This window comes from Convolutriloba macropyga, chromosome 14, assembly GCF_964194025.1.
Source record: "Convolutriloba macropyga chromosome 14, txConMacr16.3, whole genome shotgun sequence".
Lineage (NCBI taxonomy): Eukaryota > Metazoa > Xenacoelomorpha > Acoela > Convolutidae > Convolutriloba > Convolutriloba macropyga.
Genome location: NC_134481.1, coordinates 16,645,590 through 16,661,028, shown reverse-complemented (window position 1 = coordinate 16,661,028; position 15,439 = coordinate 16,645,590). Strand labels below are relative to the sequence as shown.

At 36.9% G+C, this 15,439-nt stretch overlaps 1 protein-coding gene across 3 annotated transcripts in view; it reads left to right on the top strand.

Moving 5' to 3' along the window:
- LOC142353237 (glycine receptor subunit alpha-2-like) overlaps window positions 1-15,439 on the top strand; it is a 391,226-nt gene that overhangs the window by 365,611 nt on the left and 10,176 nt on the right. The window contains exons 6-12 of one of the 3 annotated variants that reach the window (XM_075405469.1): window positions 2,324-2,406; window positions 2,591-2,725; window positions 3,664-3,893; window positions 6,783-6,908; window positions 7,839-8,049; window positions 11,627-11,809; window positions 12,216-12,955. In XM_075405469.1, the coding sequence (XP_075261584.1) occupies window positions 2,324-2,406; window positions 2,591-2,725; window positions 3,664-3,893; window positions 6,783-6,908; window positions 7,839-8,049; window positions 11,627-11,790 (949 nt within the window). In that variant the 3' untranslated portion in view covers window positions 11,791-11,809; window positions 12,216-12,955. The other 2 variants (XM_075405470.1, XM_075405468.1) reach the window with 2 other exon arrangements.

Below are 15,439 nucleotides of genomic sequence, written 5' to 3'. Positions count from 1 at the left end.
GACTTGACATGAAACCAAACAAATTATCTCGATCAAAATAAATATAGCTGGCAGATTGCCAGAAAATAGCCGCAATAGCTTTGTAGATCTGCAGTCTCAAAAAAAACCGTAAAACAGACCAAAAAATTCGTCTTTTCATTGAAGGCTGAGATGTTATATTTTGATTTAAATCTGTATAAGTTTTTGCTGCCTCTATTAGCAGCTCTCAAATAGCCTTCATTTACAGTGACACACACCCATTTGACCTTATCTCCTTGAATCAAAGTAAATAAAAGTCAATTTCAAAGTGAGGAAGACATTTTTGAGAGTGAGGTAAGTCAAGTGTGACCAAAAATTTAATCAAGCGAATGAACAAAAAAGTTAAGTTGCTCCACTAAGAGCGAAAAATGACGTCGCACACGCAATTCAGTCGAAATTCCATGAACGAATGAACAAAAAGCAGATTTGAATTGGTTGTAACGTCAAATGGTTGTAACAAAAATTGCGACGACGAAATAAAAAACATAGCAAGACAAGTCCTGATCCTGAAGTACAGTTCAAAGAATTTTTTTGATTAAAAAGAAAACTACACCTAGAACGGACTATGAATGGATTGGGAAAATCATTTAGAAAAAAAAGTGTCCAATCCAAAAAAATTGAAAAAACAGTAAAAAATCAAAGTGAAATTGCCGCATGTGAGCAAAAACCCACTAGCGAGAAAGCGAATTTCTGTTCAAACACCGTTTTCTAACTCTGCTTTAAATTTAGAACGAAACAGTATCACGCCGCAAAACCACTCCCTTTTTCGCTCCACTTCCTGTTTCGGCGTGACCAAAATCACTACTCCAATTTGACTTCAAAAATCATGAAAATGTGTGAACAGAAAAGACAGGTCATCAATCGGCTTTAATGAAGCCTATTCAAGTGATACTTTGAAGCATTTGAAGATACTTACAGGGAATCATTCTTCAAACTTCAAAGTTCAGAAGTTCAATTTTAGTGAGGGATTTATTTACATAGGCGTTTATTTCCTATTAGAATCAGACTGGGTTTTTTCGCAAGCCACTCAATCACTCCGTAGCTTCGAGAGGCCCAGACAAATGTCACAATCGCAATCAAAATTGGACGGTTATCTTGCAAGATCTTGCAAGAATTTTGCAAGAATCTTGCAAGATTACGCATCGTCTTGCAAGATTCTTAAAAGATCTTGCAAGATAATCGTCCGATTTGCAAGAGTCTTGCAAGAATACCGTCCATCTTGGAAGACTCTTGCAAGATAATCGTCTCTCAAGAACCGCCAGAAACGTGCCTTGCCTGCTGCATGGGCCTCTAGCCTCTTCGAAGATTAGAAAATAGGATTCGACCTTTTCTCTACCCTCCAAAGAAAAAAAGAGAGACCATAATATTGCTAAGGCTTGCACATCAATGGGGATCATCATCAAAAAGCGCAAAAGGGGGCACATAAAGGTTTGGGGGTTTTGGTGCTACTTTTTTGATGATCACTAACCTATCTATTGTAGTCAATAATACTTTAAAAAACCTTTAATGGTTTATTTTTCATAAAATCAGTCTTTCAAATACCTTATCCCCTGTTAAGTACATTAGAAGCTTTCTGTTTAGACCCGAGAGAAATTTTTATTTCGCCAAAAGAATATATGACCCCACTTTGTGTATTTAAGCTAAATATTACCATACTTATGCGTGTCGTTCGGCTAAAGAACGATTTCTAGAGATTGTGAAGGCTAACAAATTGACCATTTTCGCCATGCTCACATTTAATCAGTAAAAACGTTAGATTATCGCTACAAAAAACATAAGATCAATATTTCTGAATGTCTTCAAGTCTAAGACTGGTGTTTTTCAAGAAAATTTTATTAGCGTTATCTTGCAAGATCTTGCAAGATTCTTCCAAGATAAACGTCCGGATCTTGCATCCTGCAAGAAACGTTATTTGCAAGATTCTTGCAAGATCTTGCAAGATAACCGTTATTTGCCAGAATTTTGCAAGATCTTACTAGATAACCATTGGAGTTCGTCTTGGGAATACATTTCAAGGACTACTTGGTAAAGGGTAATATATATTGATAATTCGATAATAATTTGGACATTCTGCAAGTCACGTTGAAAATAGACAATTTTTTGCCATATTTTGGTTTTGCCTTTGCTGTTTTGTCACAATTAAATATGCTATAAAACGTTATTATCTTGTCAAAATTGAGCCAATGTATTTTTAGTGAGCTCACTATAATCTATAACCGATTCCGTATTTAGTGTAACTATTTTCCACCAAAATCAAATATCACGGTAATTTTTGATCAATTGATGACAGTTATGTTGTTTTTAGGGTAACGATAGTGAGTCGATGTCCGATGCAGTTCCAGTACTTCCCACTTGATATACAGTCTTGTGATCTCCGATTCCTCAGCTGTTAGTTCCAGCTTTTGTTCAACCAATTCTGCTGAAATTTTTGAATCAACTACTCAAATCAAGATAGATATGTTCTCTTAAATAAGTTATATAATAAGTTGTATTTAGTAGTATTGTAGTTACACGTTCACGGTTTAATTTCTTGACCCGAATTCCTTGTAATGCTTCTTGTCTGACGTTTTAGATGGATATAAAGCACGTGACCTGCACATGTCGTGGCATTTGAAGCACCCTATCTGGATAGAACAGGATGTGACCATAGCCCAGTTCACCATCCTCAAGACAAAGATAAACGAGACATACATGCAGTTCCATCATGGTCAGTATGTCCCAAAGATATGCACCAAAAGACACCCCACGACGAGACAACACTAGCTTCCATATTATAGCCACCCCCCCCCCCCCCCCATGAAATTATGACCCCCCCTCCCATTAATTACCATGATTGTTTTTTTTTTTGGGGGGGGGGGGGGAGGCTATAGGCCTATAGGCTATCTGATCACTAAGCTAGGTGGGGGGGGGCTATAGTGTGAAAAACTCGATAACTTAATAATTAAAAGAAATTAGATCAAACTTGTAGTTTGTTATCTTAAATATTTTGCCTTTTTCTGGTTTGGAAGCAAATTTAAAAGCTCAGGGTTAGCGGGGGAGTGAGTTTTTATTACTTGAACGAGCTCCTTAGTCAAAGTTAACCTAAACTCTGGTCATGAACCAGCTAAATTCCAATGATGGCTGATTTTTGTCTCAATGGATCTGATCATGAATACACATCTCATCCTGAGTTCTGTAGATCGTATCTTCCTAAAAACCGTCGTGATATCAGCCAATAAAGGTCGATTAGTCTTGAATGGAACCATATATGGTCTGTGATATGGTCTCAATGATGGATCAACACTCTGAACTCACCTTCAATTTCTTGCTACCCTAGTCAATTCAAGATGTTAATCTTTCAAGAATCTTGCAAGATCTCGCAAGGTTAACGCTATTTTGCCAGATTTTTTGCAAGATTAATATTCACACACTTTGAAAGGTCCACACATACACATTTTTTTTGTTTGCTTCTTAACCTAGCCCTAAAGAAAAAAGCGCCTAAAAATTAAGATTTCAAAACGGCACATTATTCTTGTAACAAACACTTAAAAACAAAAATCAGTCTCACGGGTTCTTTTTATGTTGGTTTTTGCTTTTTTTAAGTAAACGTGTTTAAAAAATGTTTTTTTTTATTTTTTTAAAAAAATGATAAAAAATAATTTCCAGGTCGCTACTCGTGTCTGCTGGTGACGTTCATCTTCCAGAGGAATGTGGGATACTACCTCATCCAGACCATCATCCCATCTGTCCTCTGTGTCTCCCTCTCCTGGGTCTCCTTCTGGATCAAGAGAGACGCCACCCCTGCCAGGGCCAGTCTGGGCATCACCACTGTTCTCGCTGTCGTCACTCTCATTGCTAGCGACTCGTGGTCACTCCCGAGGATATCCACTATAAAGGTTAATGCACCAATTACAAACATCATATTGCAACATGTACAAATGCAATCAACTTTGCAACCCGGGTCGAGGTGCCTAACGTTAAAAATTGGCGAAAAGAAGGAAAGGCGGAATGCAGTTTTTCCACCGTAATTTCACTTATTATTCCCGCGTCGAGGAAAAATAGGAAAAATATGTAAGATAAGCGGTGAAAAATTGTTTTTTTTGTCACCACAAATTTCGTACATAATTTTGCGGTGAAGTGCGGTGAAATTCTGTAATTTCACCGCTATAGTAGGCGGTGAACTTTCAAAAGTGCACCGCATTTCACCGCACGTACAAGGATTCGAACTTTTCGCCTCCTGCATTTCTTCAACTTCTTCTTCCACTGAACCATCTCTCACTAAATCTTCTGGCATTTTTGTTTTAATATAAATCGAATTCACTCTACTTTCTGTAAAACATGTGCGGTGAATTTTTATAAGATTTACAATTTTTAGCGGTGAAATTACATATTTTAGCGGTGAAATGTGGTGACTTTTTGTATGTTCACCGCTTGCTCTAGTGGTGAAATTACATAAATTCACCGCTTAGAAAACAGTATCAAAAAGATGTAAGATTAAGGAGTAGTTTTAGTGGGGTGTAAATTTAACAATTCCTCCCTTACTCCCCATTAATTTCACCGCCTTCTTTGCTGATCTCACACAATTTTAACAATTTTTCTAAGCGGTGAATATATGTAAGTTCACCACCAAGTTAAGCGCTGAATTTATGTAAGTTCATCGCAATCACCACTTATCTCACATAATTTGGACACTTTATTTAGAGCAGCGAATTTATGTAAATTCATAAATTCACCGTTAAATTCGGCGGCGGTGAAATTATGTATTTTAACCGCTACCAGGCGATGAAGTTTTTTTTTCACTGCATTCACTGCCTGATTTATGTAATTTTACCGCATTCACCGCTTATCTTACAAAAATTCCCGCATTCACCGCTTATCTTACGTAATTTTGCGTTGAATGGCGGTGACACCTCGACCCGGGTTTCAAGTAAAACAAGGTATTTAAAGGTAAAAAGGTTCTGTTTAAGGGTTTTTACACATTTCATTTCGTCAAACTTATAAAAAAAAAGCGAAAACACTAATCAAAATTGAAGCTCAACAGTAAAAAAAAATAATTTTTTTAAGTTTGTCAGATAAAATTAAAGATCCCAAAATCAAGTGTTATTAAAAGATTAAACTATTTAAGACGCAGATATGTTATGTCACTTTGGAGTACTGTCGCAAACGAAAACCCAGAAATTGTTTCCCCTTTTTATCAGTTCACCGAATTTTTATTCGAATTGTGAAAACTGTTTTTGAATTCCTTTTGTATAGTTCTCAACAACGTTGTATCATGACTTTGCTTTGCTTCCAGTTAGCTTGGCTTCGAAAAGGCAACTCGCTTTATTGTTATAGAAATTTTGACCATTGACCTGGAAAGTGTTTTGATCATTTTTAGCTCCCAGTTGGACTTATTTTTTGCAAATTTTTTTTAAAACAAAAATAGTAATTCGGACCATCAAACTACTCGCACGGGATTGATTTGAAAATCTTTTGAGAGAAAAAAAGTTTTTTCTCTACTCAATTTTGTTTTGCTGAAGATCATTTTTCAAAAGAATTTGATATCGAGGTAGTGAGTTTTTAAAACCATCTATTACTTGTGGCACATCTCTTCTTTTCAAACTTCCGAGATGAACTACAATATTTTTGGAGGTCGTAATTGAACCTTGCAAATATTGCGCATGTATCAGGTTATTTAAAAAACTCAAAAACTATTTATAGGATTCAATATTATAGCATTTCAAAAGATTTTTAATATTTGTTATTCTTGGCCTCGATTTTGTGAACAAGTACACCAACTTGCACTTTTTTGTCATAACTTGCTTTTTTTGTGCTTAAAAAAATTTCGCAAATTAAAGAAAACTTTGTTGGATTTCAGCGGAAAGAAATTTTGATTTTCCCGCAAACTACAAAATCGTTAAACCGATGTGGTTAGGGGAGTTTCAAAGCCGTCTATTTAAAAAAGGTTAGACTATTTAAATTACGGTGATTGTGGTCCTTAAAATTTTAAACTTGCGTCAAATCGAAAAACAAAATTAATTGAAGTCTTGATTATAAAATCTGAGCCGCTTCTTTCTACAATTTATCAGCTTATCTTAGCTAAAAATAAACCTTCTAACAAACCTTTCTTGGCTTTTCCAAATTGTCATCAAGACTGATTTAACAGCGAGATCTTTGAAGAATAAAATTAAGATTGCTACAGGTTTGTTCTGCACAGATTCAGATTCTGAATCAAGGAGCACTATCTGTTTTTAATATACTGATATTCTCACTATGAGCCACTCTGTTAAGACCCCAGTTAGTCGATATCCAGTCCTGACCTGTTGCATGGCTTTCGGCAGTGAAGACTGGCCATATTGGGGGGGGGGTCATCGTCGATCAACGCTGGTCCGAGTTAGGGCAGACGGTCCGTATCATGGGCAGTCAGAATTTATGATTCACGATTGATCTCTAATTAAGTCTTGTTTGCTATTGATGTTCGCTTCCGCAGTTCTGAAATACACTGACACTCAATTCCGGGCGCAGAAGTCTAATAATCAGATTCTTTGCAGAACGTTGATGTACTTTTTTTACTCAACGCTCTTGCTATTCAACCAGTCTTGGTGACAATGTAACAAAATTTAATCTATAACTGTACATTTAACAAAAGCATTTCTATAAGAATGTAGTCTCATTGTGCCAAATTTACAGAAAAATGAACACTCTGCACGCTTTTCTGAAAACTTAGCATTATGAGGCCACAATTTATCATAGTAATATGTGTTGTTGAAGGTAAAATTATCAATTTTTCGCCTGTTTTTCTCTAGGCTATCGAGGTGTACTTGTTTGCATGTCTGCTGTTTGTGTTTGGAGCGTTGATTGAGTTCTCCATCGTGTGCTACCTGTCCAAGCCCAGATTCGACCTCGGAATGGGCAAACAGGCTGCCGATCCTGTAAGTACCTACTTCACGTTTTTTAAACAACAATGATGTATAATTGACTATTAACTTGATTAGCATAACAATGGTTATCAATCCAGTTGATCGACAGTTAAATTAATCAATTTTTCATCGGTCTATTTTATTTTTCCTTCAGGTGAGGCATTCTAAAGAAAATTTGGGTAAGTTATAAAGGTTATAAAGATCACCTGTTGGATCACAACGGGTCACAGTTGGGTGGACTGGGAAATTTTTTCCTCAACGTTCAGAAAATTTAAATGAAAATCCGCTTGCTTTGAAATAATTTTGGCTGTCATTTAACCTAATTTTTTAATAGAGATTAAAGAGGACTCAATATTTTCTATGTTTGTCTTCTATTCCAAATATATTTTCTTTTATTCTTAGTAACAAATTTATCAATTTTTCAGAACGTTTCACATATGACAGAAACCTTTTCTCAAACTTAATGTAGCAAAACATCAAATAAGCTTTGTCCTGACATAATATTAATATAATTTTACTTTTACAATAACTTTGCAATAAATTTTTCAAGAGAATCCATAGTCTTTTCGTTAATCAAGAAATCAAAATTTTTTTGCTTCAATTTCAATCTCAATTTTAAACACCTTTAAATCTTTTTTCTATTGGTGACTTTCCGATTTGCGAAAACTATTTTTTTCTTCTATTGGTGATGTAAAACTAGTGGTCATCAGCTCCAAATTGTGTCGAACCTACACTTTGACCTTACACCTAACTTCCAATTTTTTAAAATAAATGTTTCAAGTTTTCGTTATTATCGCGAGAATCCTCAATTTTAATCCAGTTTTCATTAATATCACAAGAATCTTAAATTTCAATTCAGACGTAAAAATTCAGTCAGCACATGTTTATCAGGCCTCTGATTGAGTGAGCATTTTTTGAGACCTGATAAAATTTTTTGTTCAGACTGACATGGAGGACCATTTCATGGAATCATCCATGACTGAGAAGATGCTAAAGTCATCCAAAGAGGAGGAGGAGGAACAAGACCAGATTGAGTATGATGGCCCTCCTGCAGAACAGGACGCCATTGAGTTGCAAGACACTGATTGCAACAATAAGGGGGGTCATCCAGGGTCCAATGGTCACAGACGATGGAAGGGATTCCAGTTTGCAGGTTAGTTTTGCCCATTGTGATAATTAAAATCGACTCGACTCGACTTACGACACGACTTAGCGATATCTTTAGCGAGTGTTATCTGAAGCAGTTGTAGAAAGAAGAATAAAATCTTCTGTCGAACGTGATATGAACAATGGGGCGCCTTCGCGAAATCCAAAAGGAACATTTTATCCAGTTTGGCAGATACTATGCACAAGGTACCTGTGTATACTGATAAAACGTCGATAGATCAACAATTGAGGGACTAATAGAAACAAATTTCTTCCTTTGAAGCGAAAATGACCAGCTGAAAAAATTCCCTGACTAAAAATGATTGGATGAAATTAAAATCGGACATGAGGAAAATTGTACTATTTTAATTGCAATGAAGGAATTTTTTTATCCAAAAAAATGATACAATTTTTGTGCTTGAGAAAACTATAGAAAAAGAAACTATGGAAGAGAAACTAATAGAGTACACTCTGGTAAGTAAGTTGTGATCATAATATGGAGCTTCAAATGATAGCTCAATATAAGAAAGCACAGTAAGCCTTTTGTACTGTGGACCAGTTGGCTCAGTGGATAGCACAGAATTACAATCAATTAAGAGATTGGGGGTCGCAACCCACAAAAGTTCCCACAATTTACTCCCACTATAATCGTGTTGACATAAGGCGCAAGTAGTTGCTCTAATAGAAAAACAAACGGTTTCATTAAACAAAAGTGAACTTACGGCAAAAGTAACGATTGTAACAAAACAAAAATCTTGATTCTGTGGCGCTTTTGATTTTTTTTTTCAAATATGTCAACTAGCCTCGTTCGTGATCCAATTCTTTCGAACTTGGACTTTCAATTTCCTCAAGACTAATGCAGGCCTTAGTTTCAGTCACTATTGATTGACAAATTTGCCACCCTGGGCCATAGAGTTGCGCGTAATTTTATTGAGAAGGAGCTGGTTCAGAAATTCTATAGGCGTGTTTTCCAACTTGGACTTAAATACTCCCATTTGTGTTTCGCATTTATTTTTGTGCTTTTTTCGCAGTAAGGGCATTTGCTTTACCGGACTTACAACTCAAAACATTCATATTTTGAATCAGTGCTTTTCAATATTGGAATGAAATATAGCATCTGAAGAAAGCATGTCCAGAAGAAAGCAATGCATTATTTAACGAAAGTTAAGATGACAATTTAGCTAAACCGTATCAAACTGTTAAAGTATTAAAAGTGGACGCAAAATTAGTTGTTAAACTCAACGAAGGGTTTTGTTTTAATTGGGAAGCACATAAGAGATTTGGCGTCATAATGTTGACGCAAATTGTTAATATGGAATTCATTGAGACAAACAAGCAATTTGGAATTGGTCGTCTCTGAGGGCTATGGCTATACTAAGCACCAACAATTTACAGACGGCGCATCTTCTTAACGCTGCTGTATTACAAAAAATATTTGCAGAGTCAGGCTATGCAATACTCAAGTCGAATTTATCACAGGTAATAGCCATTTACCAGATCCAGCAGATATTGAAAAGAGAAAATTCTGCTCGGCATTGAAAAACAGAGCATCAATGGCTGGCGAGACTAGCCACCAAACAATTTTTGCTGCCAAAAAAATATTAATAGAGAAATAGCAGCCAATATTCCAGCTTACAACTTTGACAAACCGAAACTTAACAGAACACGGAAACAAAATCAAATGAGTGAGCCCTTGTCGCTGAAAGGATTTGAGATTACAAAAGTTTTACAAATGGTACATAGATGTGACAAATTCTTGTATAATGATTCAAGGCCCCCAGATGAAAAAAATTTTGTATTTGCGACTCTGCCAGCGATTGAATTGCTCAATTAATAAGAGGACTTGTTTTCCGATGGGACATTATCAACAGCTCCAAACGTCTTCTATCAGGCGTACACATTTCACGCTTCAGTTGACGGCGTCAAGTTGCCCTTCTTGTATTCTCCTCTTCCTGATAAAAAAAATGAAAAAAATTTCGAAAACTACTGCGTTACTTTCCGAAAACATCAACAAAACGAGCAACAATCGATTTTGAAATTGCCTTTCGGAACTCAATCCTTCAGTGTAAAGGAAACATTCAAGTCAATTTTGTTGTTTCTTCCATCTTATTCAGAATTTTTGCAGTCGAAATACAACAATAACTTTGAGTTCCTGGAGCATATCAAAATGATGCTCTGCAAGGCTTTCTTGCCAATGAAAGATTGCTGCAACTGAAAAATTTCAGTCAACTTGCGAAGATGACTCTGAACAAATTTTGAACTACTTTGATGACAATTACAAGGGTCGATACAACTCGACTGGCCAGAAACAGAAACCGCTGTTTCCAATTGAACGTTGGAGCTGCTTCGAGCAAGTGAGGAAGGGCTATGCCTGAACAAACAACTCCGTAGAGGGCTGGTACAGTAATTTTCGAAATTGTTTGATACAAAACATCCCTCTCTACCCCAACTGATTGAAAAATTGAATGACGAACAAAAAACTCAGAAATAATGGTGGAGAAAATAAAAACTGGTCTGCTAGTGAAGAGGCCAAATAAAGAAAATTATGATTCTGCAAATTGATGCTAATTTATAAGAACTTGTTCAAAAGTACCAGCATCAGAATATGATTGACTTCTTCAGAGGCTGCAGTTGTATTATCAAACTGTAACAGGTGTTGCCTTTGTTTTTGTGATCCTTTATTTTCTGTAATTCAAGTTATTCATTTTCTACCTTAATTTTTTTGTTTGCAAATAATGCTAAAAGTCATCTGTTTTTTGCAAAATGTCGATCATGATTTTGCTTTTCCTTTTCCTTCCTCTCACGACAACCCATGTTGGGAAAAAATATTTTTTCCCACTCCGGCTTGAACCAGCGCCATCCGAATGTGCTTCCAGAGCACTAACTACTGCGCCTCGGTGATATTGATTTTTCGACAAAGCTTTCGTTCAAGATCAAAGCCGCTTTTTTGATTTATCGAGCGAGCGCTTTGAGCGGGACTGTTTTGTCTGTTTTCTTCGGACTATTTTGTCTGGGACTGTTTTGTCTGGGACTATTTTTCAATTTTGGACTCTTTTTCTGGGGCTGTTTTGTCTGGAACCGTTTTGTCGGTTCACCGAAAAATATTCAAGACCGGTATATAGAGTTGATTTTTGTTCTGTTTTTTATAATATTTTATCAGGATGTTTGTTTCATTCCAAACTGGCGTTGTAGCAGATTATCTGAGCCCATATTTGCTTGCACCCAATACCACTTTGAGCAGTCTCAAAATATAATTTTGCGGAATGAACTTAATCTATTAGATTTTTGTTCTACTTTGAGACGGTTTATGAACAATATTCGGACCAGTTGTTATTGGTTATTGTTTGTTGAAAAAATTTTCTTGCTCTCCAAACATTTTGTGGAATTCAAATCTGGCAGTTGAGCCACAGAAACATTCAAAGTAATCAAATGTTGAAAGTTTTTGTTTCTCAATGGTGCTTGTGTCAATTGTGCGAGTGAAAGAAGATACTGGATTGTCTAGATTTTTTTCGGAGGAAGAGGGGGTATTTTTGGTCACACGACTTGCCCTAGTATGTGTAGTTGTCTCTTTTGTCCGTTGGCAGGTCTGGACGTGACCAGAATTGACGTGTTCTCCCGCTTCGCATTCCCAATCTCCTTCCTTCTCTTCAACATGGTATACTGGATCACATACCTGACCATTACGGCACACGAGGCTAAGCAACACATGACAGAACCCAGTCCTAACAGAACCATGGATGTCCTCTAGTCCTCTGGAACCCTACAGGGTACATATGTGCAACCCATAAATAATCAACAACGTGCAACCCGGGGTGTGGTGGTAGCATATGATTCGACAATGGCAATTTATTTCGGCTGATCCGAAACATGAACACACTTTATCAAATTATTTCGCAATAATTTTAATTCGTACAAATTTGAATCACGGCCAATTATTTGTCTGGATTGCCTCACTTTAGTCAGTTTTTTGTCCATTCATATTCTTACCACCTCGCCACGGGAAAAAAAAACAAGCAACTACAATTCTGGAAACCCGAACTTAATTTTTAATGATTATGGCATAACCCTAGTTAAGGCCTAAATTTTGTGAAAAGAAATAAAGTCAAGTGGCTAAATATCGACTTCAACTATACGGTCGAGGACCCTACTTAAGGTCAAGACATATTCTTTTAGATCGAGCCAAACTCGAGGACAGCTGTGTTAGTTCCAGCCAAAGTCGACAACAAGTAATAAAGTTGCACCAAATATCGGTCGACGACGGTCTTTCCATAAGTCGAGGCCTCGTCTAGGGAAACCTTCAAATTTACTTGCAAGATTCTTGCGACGTTTTATTATCTAGTAGAAAAATTCTCTCAACATTTTGAATTGGTAATTGAATTGAAAATTCTCATGCCAAGTTTAATAACCTATATGATAGAAAAATTCGTGAAACCTTAACTCCATTTGCAAGATTCTCACAGACTTTCTGATCAACATTTAAGATTCTTTCAATACTTCTGTCAAATGCAAAAAAAACTGAACTTAGATATAGCAATCAATTGATGTGATGTCTGCCCTCGTAATCTATACATTATCGATTGTGTCCAATATATAAATCTCAGATAAGACCTAAAAGTCTCAGATTTCAAGGTAACTTTGGTGGTAAACTGTGAATATGTTCAATGTACAAAAAGTTTATTCAGTGGTATAATTACTTGAAGAATCTTATAGCCTGGAATGTAACTACAATGGTTTAAATAATAGTATGATTGTACGATAATATGGTGACCAAATCTGTTAAAAACGTTTAGAAGAACATTATTTCCTGCCAAATTAATATTTTATTGGGTACTTATGAAGATATTTTGACAGTAGCTATGACAATACATATTGTGAATTATTAAAATGATATCAACGGAGGAGTAAAATATCTCTAGGTTGTACATTTTTATTCAATCGAGGATTAAGAAAATTTAGGACGTCTTAGAGGCTCTAATATTTTTTATTTATTTCCATACTTCATCAGAGCTATTTTTGTCAAATTTTTAGCTTTATGGTCACTTTTTAAATCGGCGAACCTTCATCGAATAGCCGTCTGTCAAAATGCATTCCCGGATTCGAGTCTCAGAGCAATTCAGCGCATAACCAGCACGTTTCAAGAGTAAACACTTAATGACAATATGTATGACAATACATGTTGTGAATTATAGAAACCATATTAACGGAGGAGCAAAATATCTCTGAGTTGGACACTTTTGTTCAATCAAAAGATTGGAAAACTTAGGTCTGAGAAACTCAAATATCTTTGATTTATTTCCATTCTTCATCAGAGCTATTTTTGTCGAATTTAGAGCTATATGGCCGCTTTTTATATAGGTGAACCTTCTTCGAATAGTTGTCTGTAAAAATGTAATCCTGGGTTTGAGTCTCAGAGCAATTCAGCGCATAACCGGCACATTTCAAGAATAAAAACTTTGTTCAGTTCTGAAACATTGCATCTCTAGAATATTTAAAGATTCTTTCTTGATCAGTTTTGCTCCATTTTAATTATATTAATTAAGCTGAACACAATTTTATGCTGTAAATTTTACTCAAAAATCAAGACCACTCAGTGTAAATTGTAACACGAACAGAGTACTGGCCGTCCTGAAAAAAAGAACAGATTGTCTATAAACTAATTAAGCGCTGGCTTGCTCTGCAACCAAACTCTGGGATGCAGAAACATAAATCAGTTGAATGAATAGAAACTTCAGAATCGATATAAGAGCAAAATCACCAAATTCATATGATTACCTTTTTGTACCATTAATTTAGAATTGCAGCAATAGTTCTTCAGTAATACTATACCTTTAATTAGGTATCCAATTTTTTTTTTCAAAAATACGCCATTCTAGTCCATACGCGGTGGGGATCTATACCTGCAAACAATGCGAAATAATTCAAAAATTTGATAATGAATAACACAGGTTTTGAAAATTTTCTGTTATTGACATTGGGACAATTGACACATTTTAAAGCTGATGAATACAGTCTATCGGAACTTTTATTCAACTCGTTGAGATGTATATATAGTCAGTCTAAATTGATCGAGATCGTCAACTATATCGTAACATCAAGAAGGCGAAATAGCACATCTAAACAGCCCGGCAAATCTAGCTGTATTTGCTAGCAGGTATTTTGTCTGAGCCGATTTTCGACTCAGATTGGTCACCGATACGTTTTCGAAACATAAAAATATTAAGCCTAAAAAGAGCGCAATCGATTCAGTATATTAGTAGGCTCAACGAAAATTATGTTTAACGAACTTTTTCCGAGCTTTCTATGCCAAATAGAACGTATTTCGTGTGCATTTAAATGGTTAAGAAATTACGTAATCCTTTCTCGCTTTAAATTCTCGCTTTGTTTAAATAGCGCTTTAAATTCGTCGCTTAGTTTTCTCGCTGCTCTTTTATTTACTCAGTAACATCCTCCGGCCCGGGAGAAAATGTTGGGAGGATTGGTACAAGCTTAACGAGTGGGCGGACGAGCGATCCGGATGACGTGCGCAAGACGGCGGAGCGGGCGACGCTGTCGGAGCCGTACCGAAGTTCCTCAATCCGAGCGGTTGGATAGTAACCCCTAGGGTTGCTTTCTTCAACGATCCAAACTAAGTCACCGACCTTGAGGTGCTGCTCGGCAGGCGTCTGCCACTTAGATCTACGGTTCAACGCAGGTACATACTCCTTGAGCCAACGTGCCCAAATTGCATTGGCGTATGACTGTGAACGGGCGTATCGCTTACGATGATCGAACTCGTCGACGCCAACGATAGACGGAATTCTGGTTGCTTGGTTACCGAGTAGAAAAAGATTAGGTGTTATTGCGCCTAGGTCAGACGGGTCGGCGCTTACGGGCGTTAAGGGACGTGAGTTTAGTGCGTATTCGACTAGACAAAAAGTAGTGTTCAACACCTCATCTGTGAGGCGACGCGTACCGAGGATAGTGTACAGTACTCTTTTAAAACTACGAACTAACCTCTCCCAGATGCCACCTTGGTGTGGCGCACTGGGCGGATTGAACCTCCACTTAATGCCCTTATGTGCAAGATCGGCAGCGATGTTAAGCGTATTCCATTTTTCCACACATTCACGGAGCTCTTTCTCCGCTCCAATGAAGTTCGTACCATTATCCGACCAAATCATAGCAGGAGTACCCCGACGGGAGACGAACCGCTCCACTCCCATTACACAAGAACTAGTGTCCATGGACGGGACAACTTCAACATGGACAGCACGAGTAGTGAGACAAGTGAAGAGAAATCCCCACCTCTTCTCGGTAGTCCGACGAACGGTGACGTAGAATGGGCCGAAGTAATCAACCCCGGTGTTGGTAAAGGGAGGAGACTGGTATGCGAGTCTCTCCTTTGGGAGGTCTGCCAT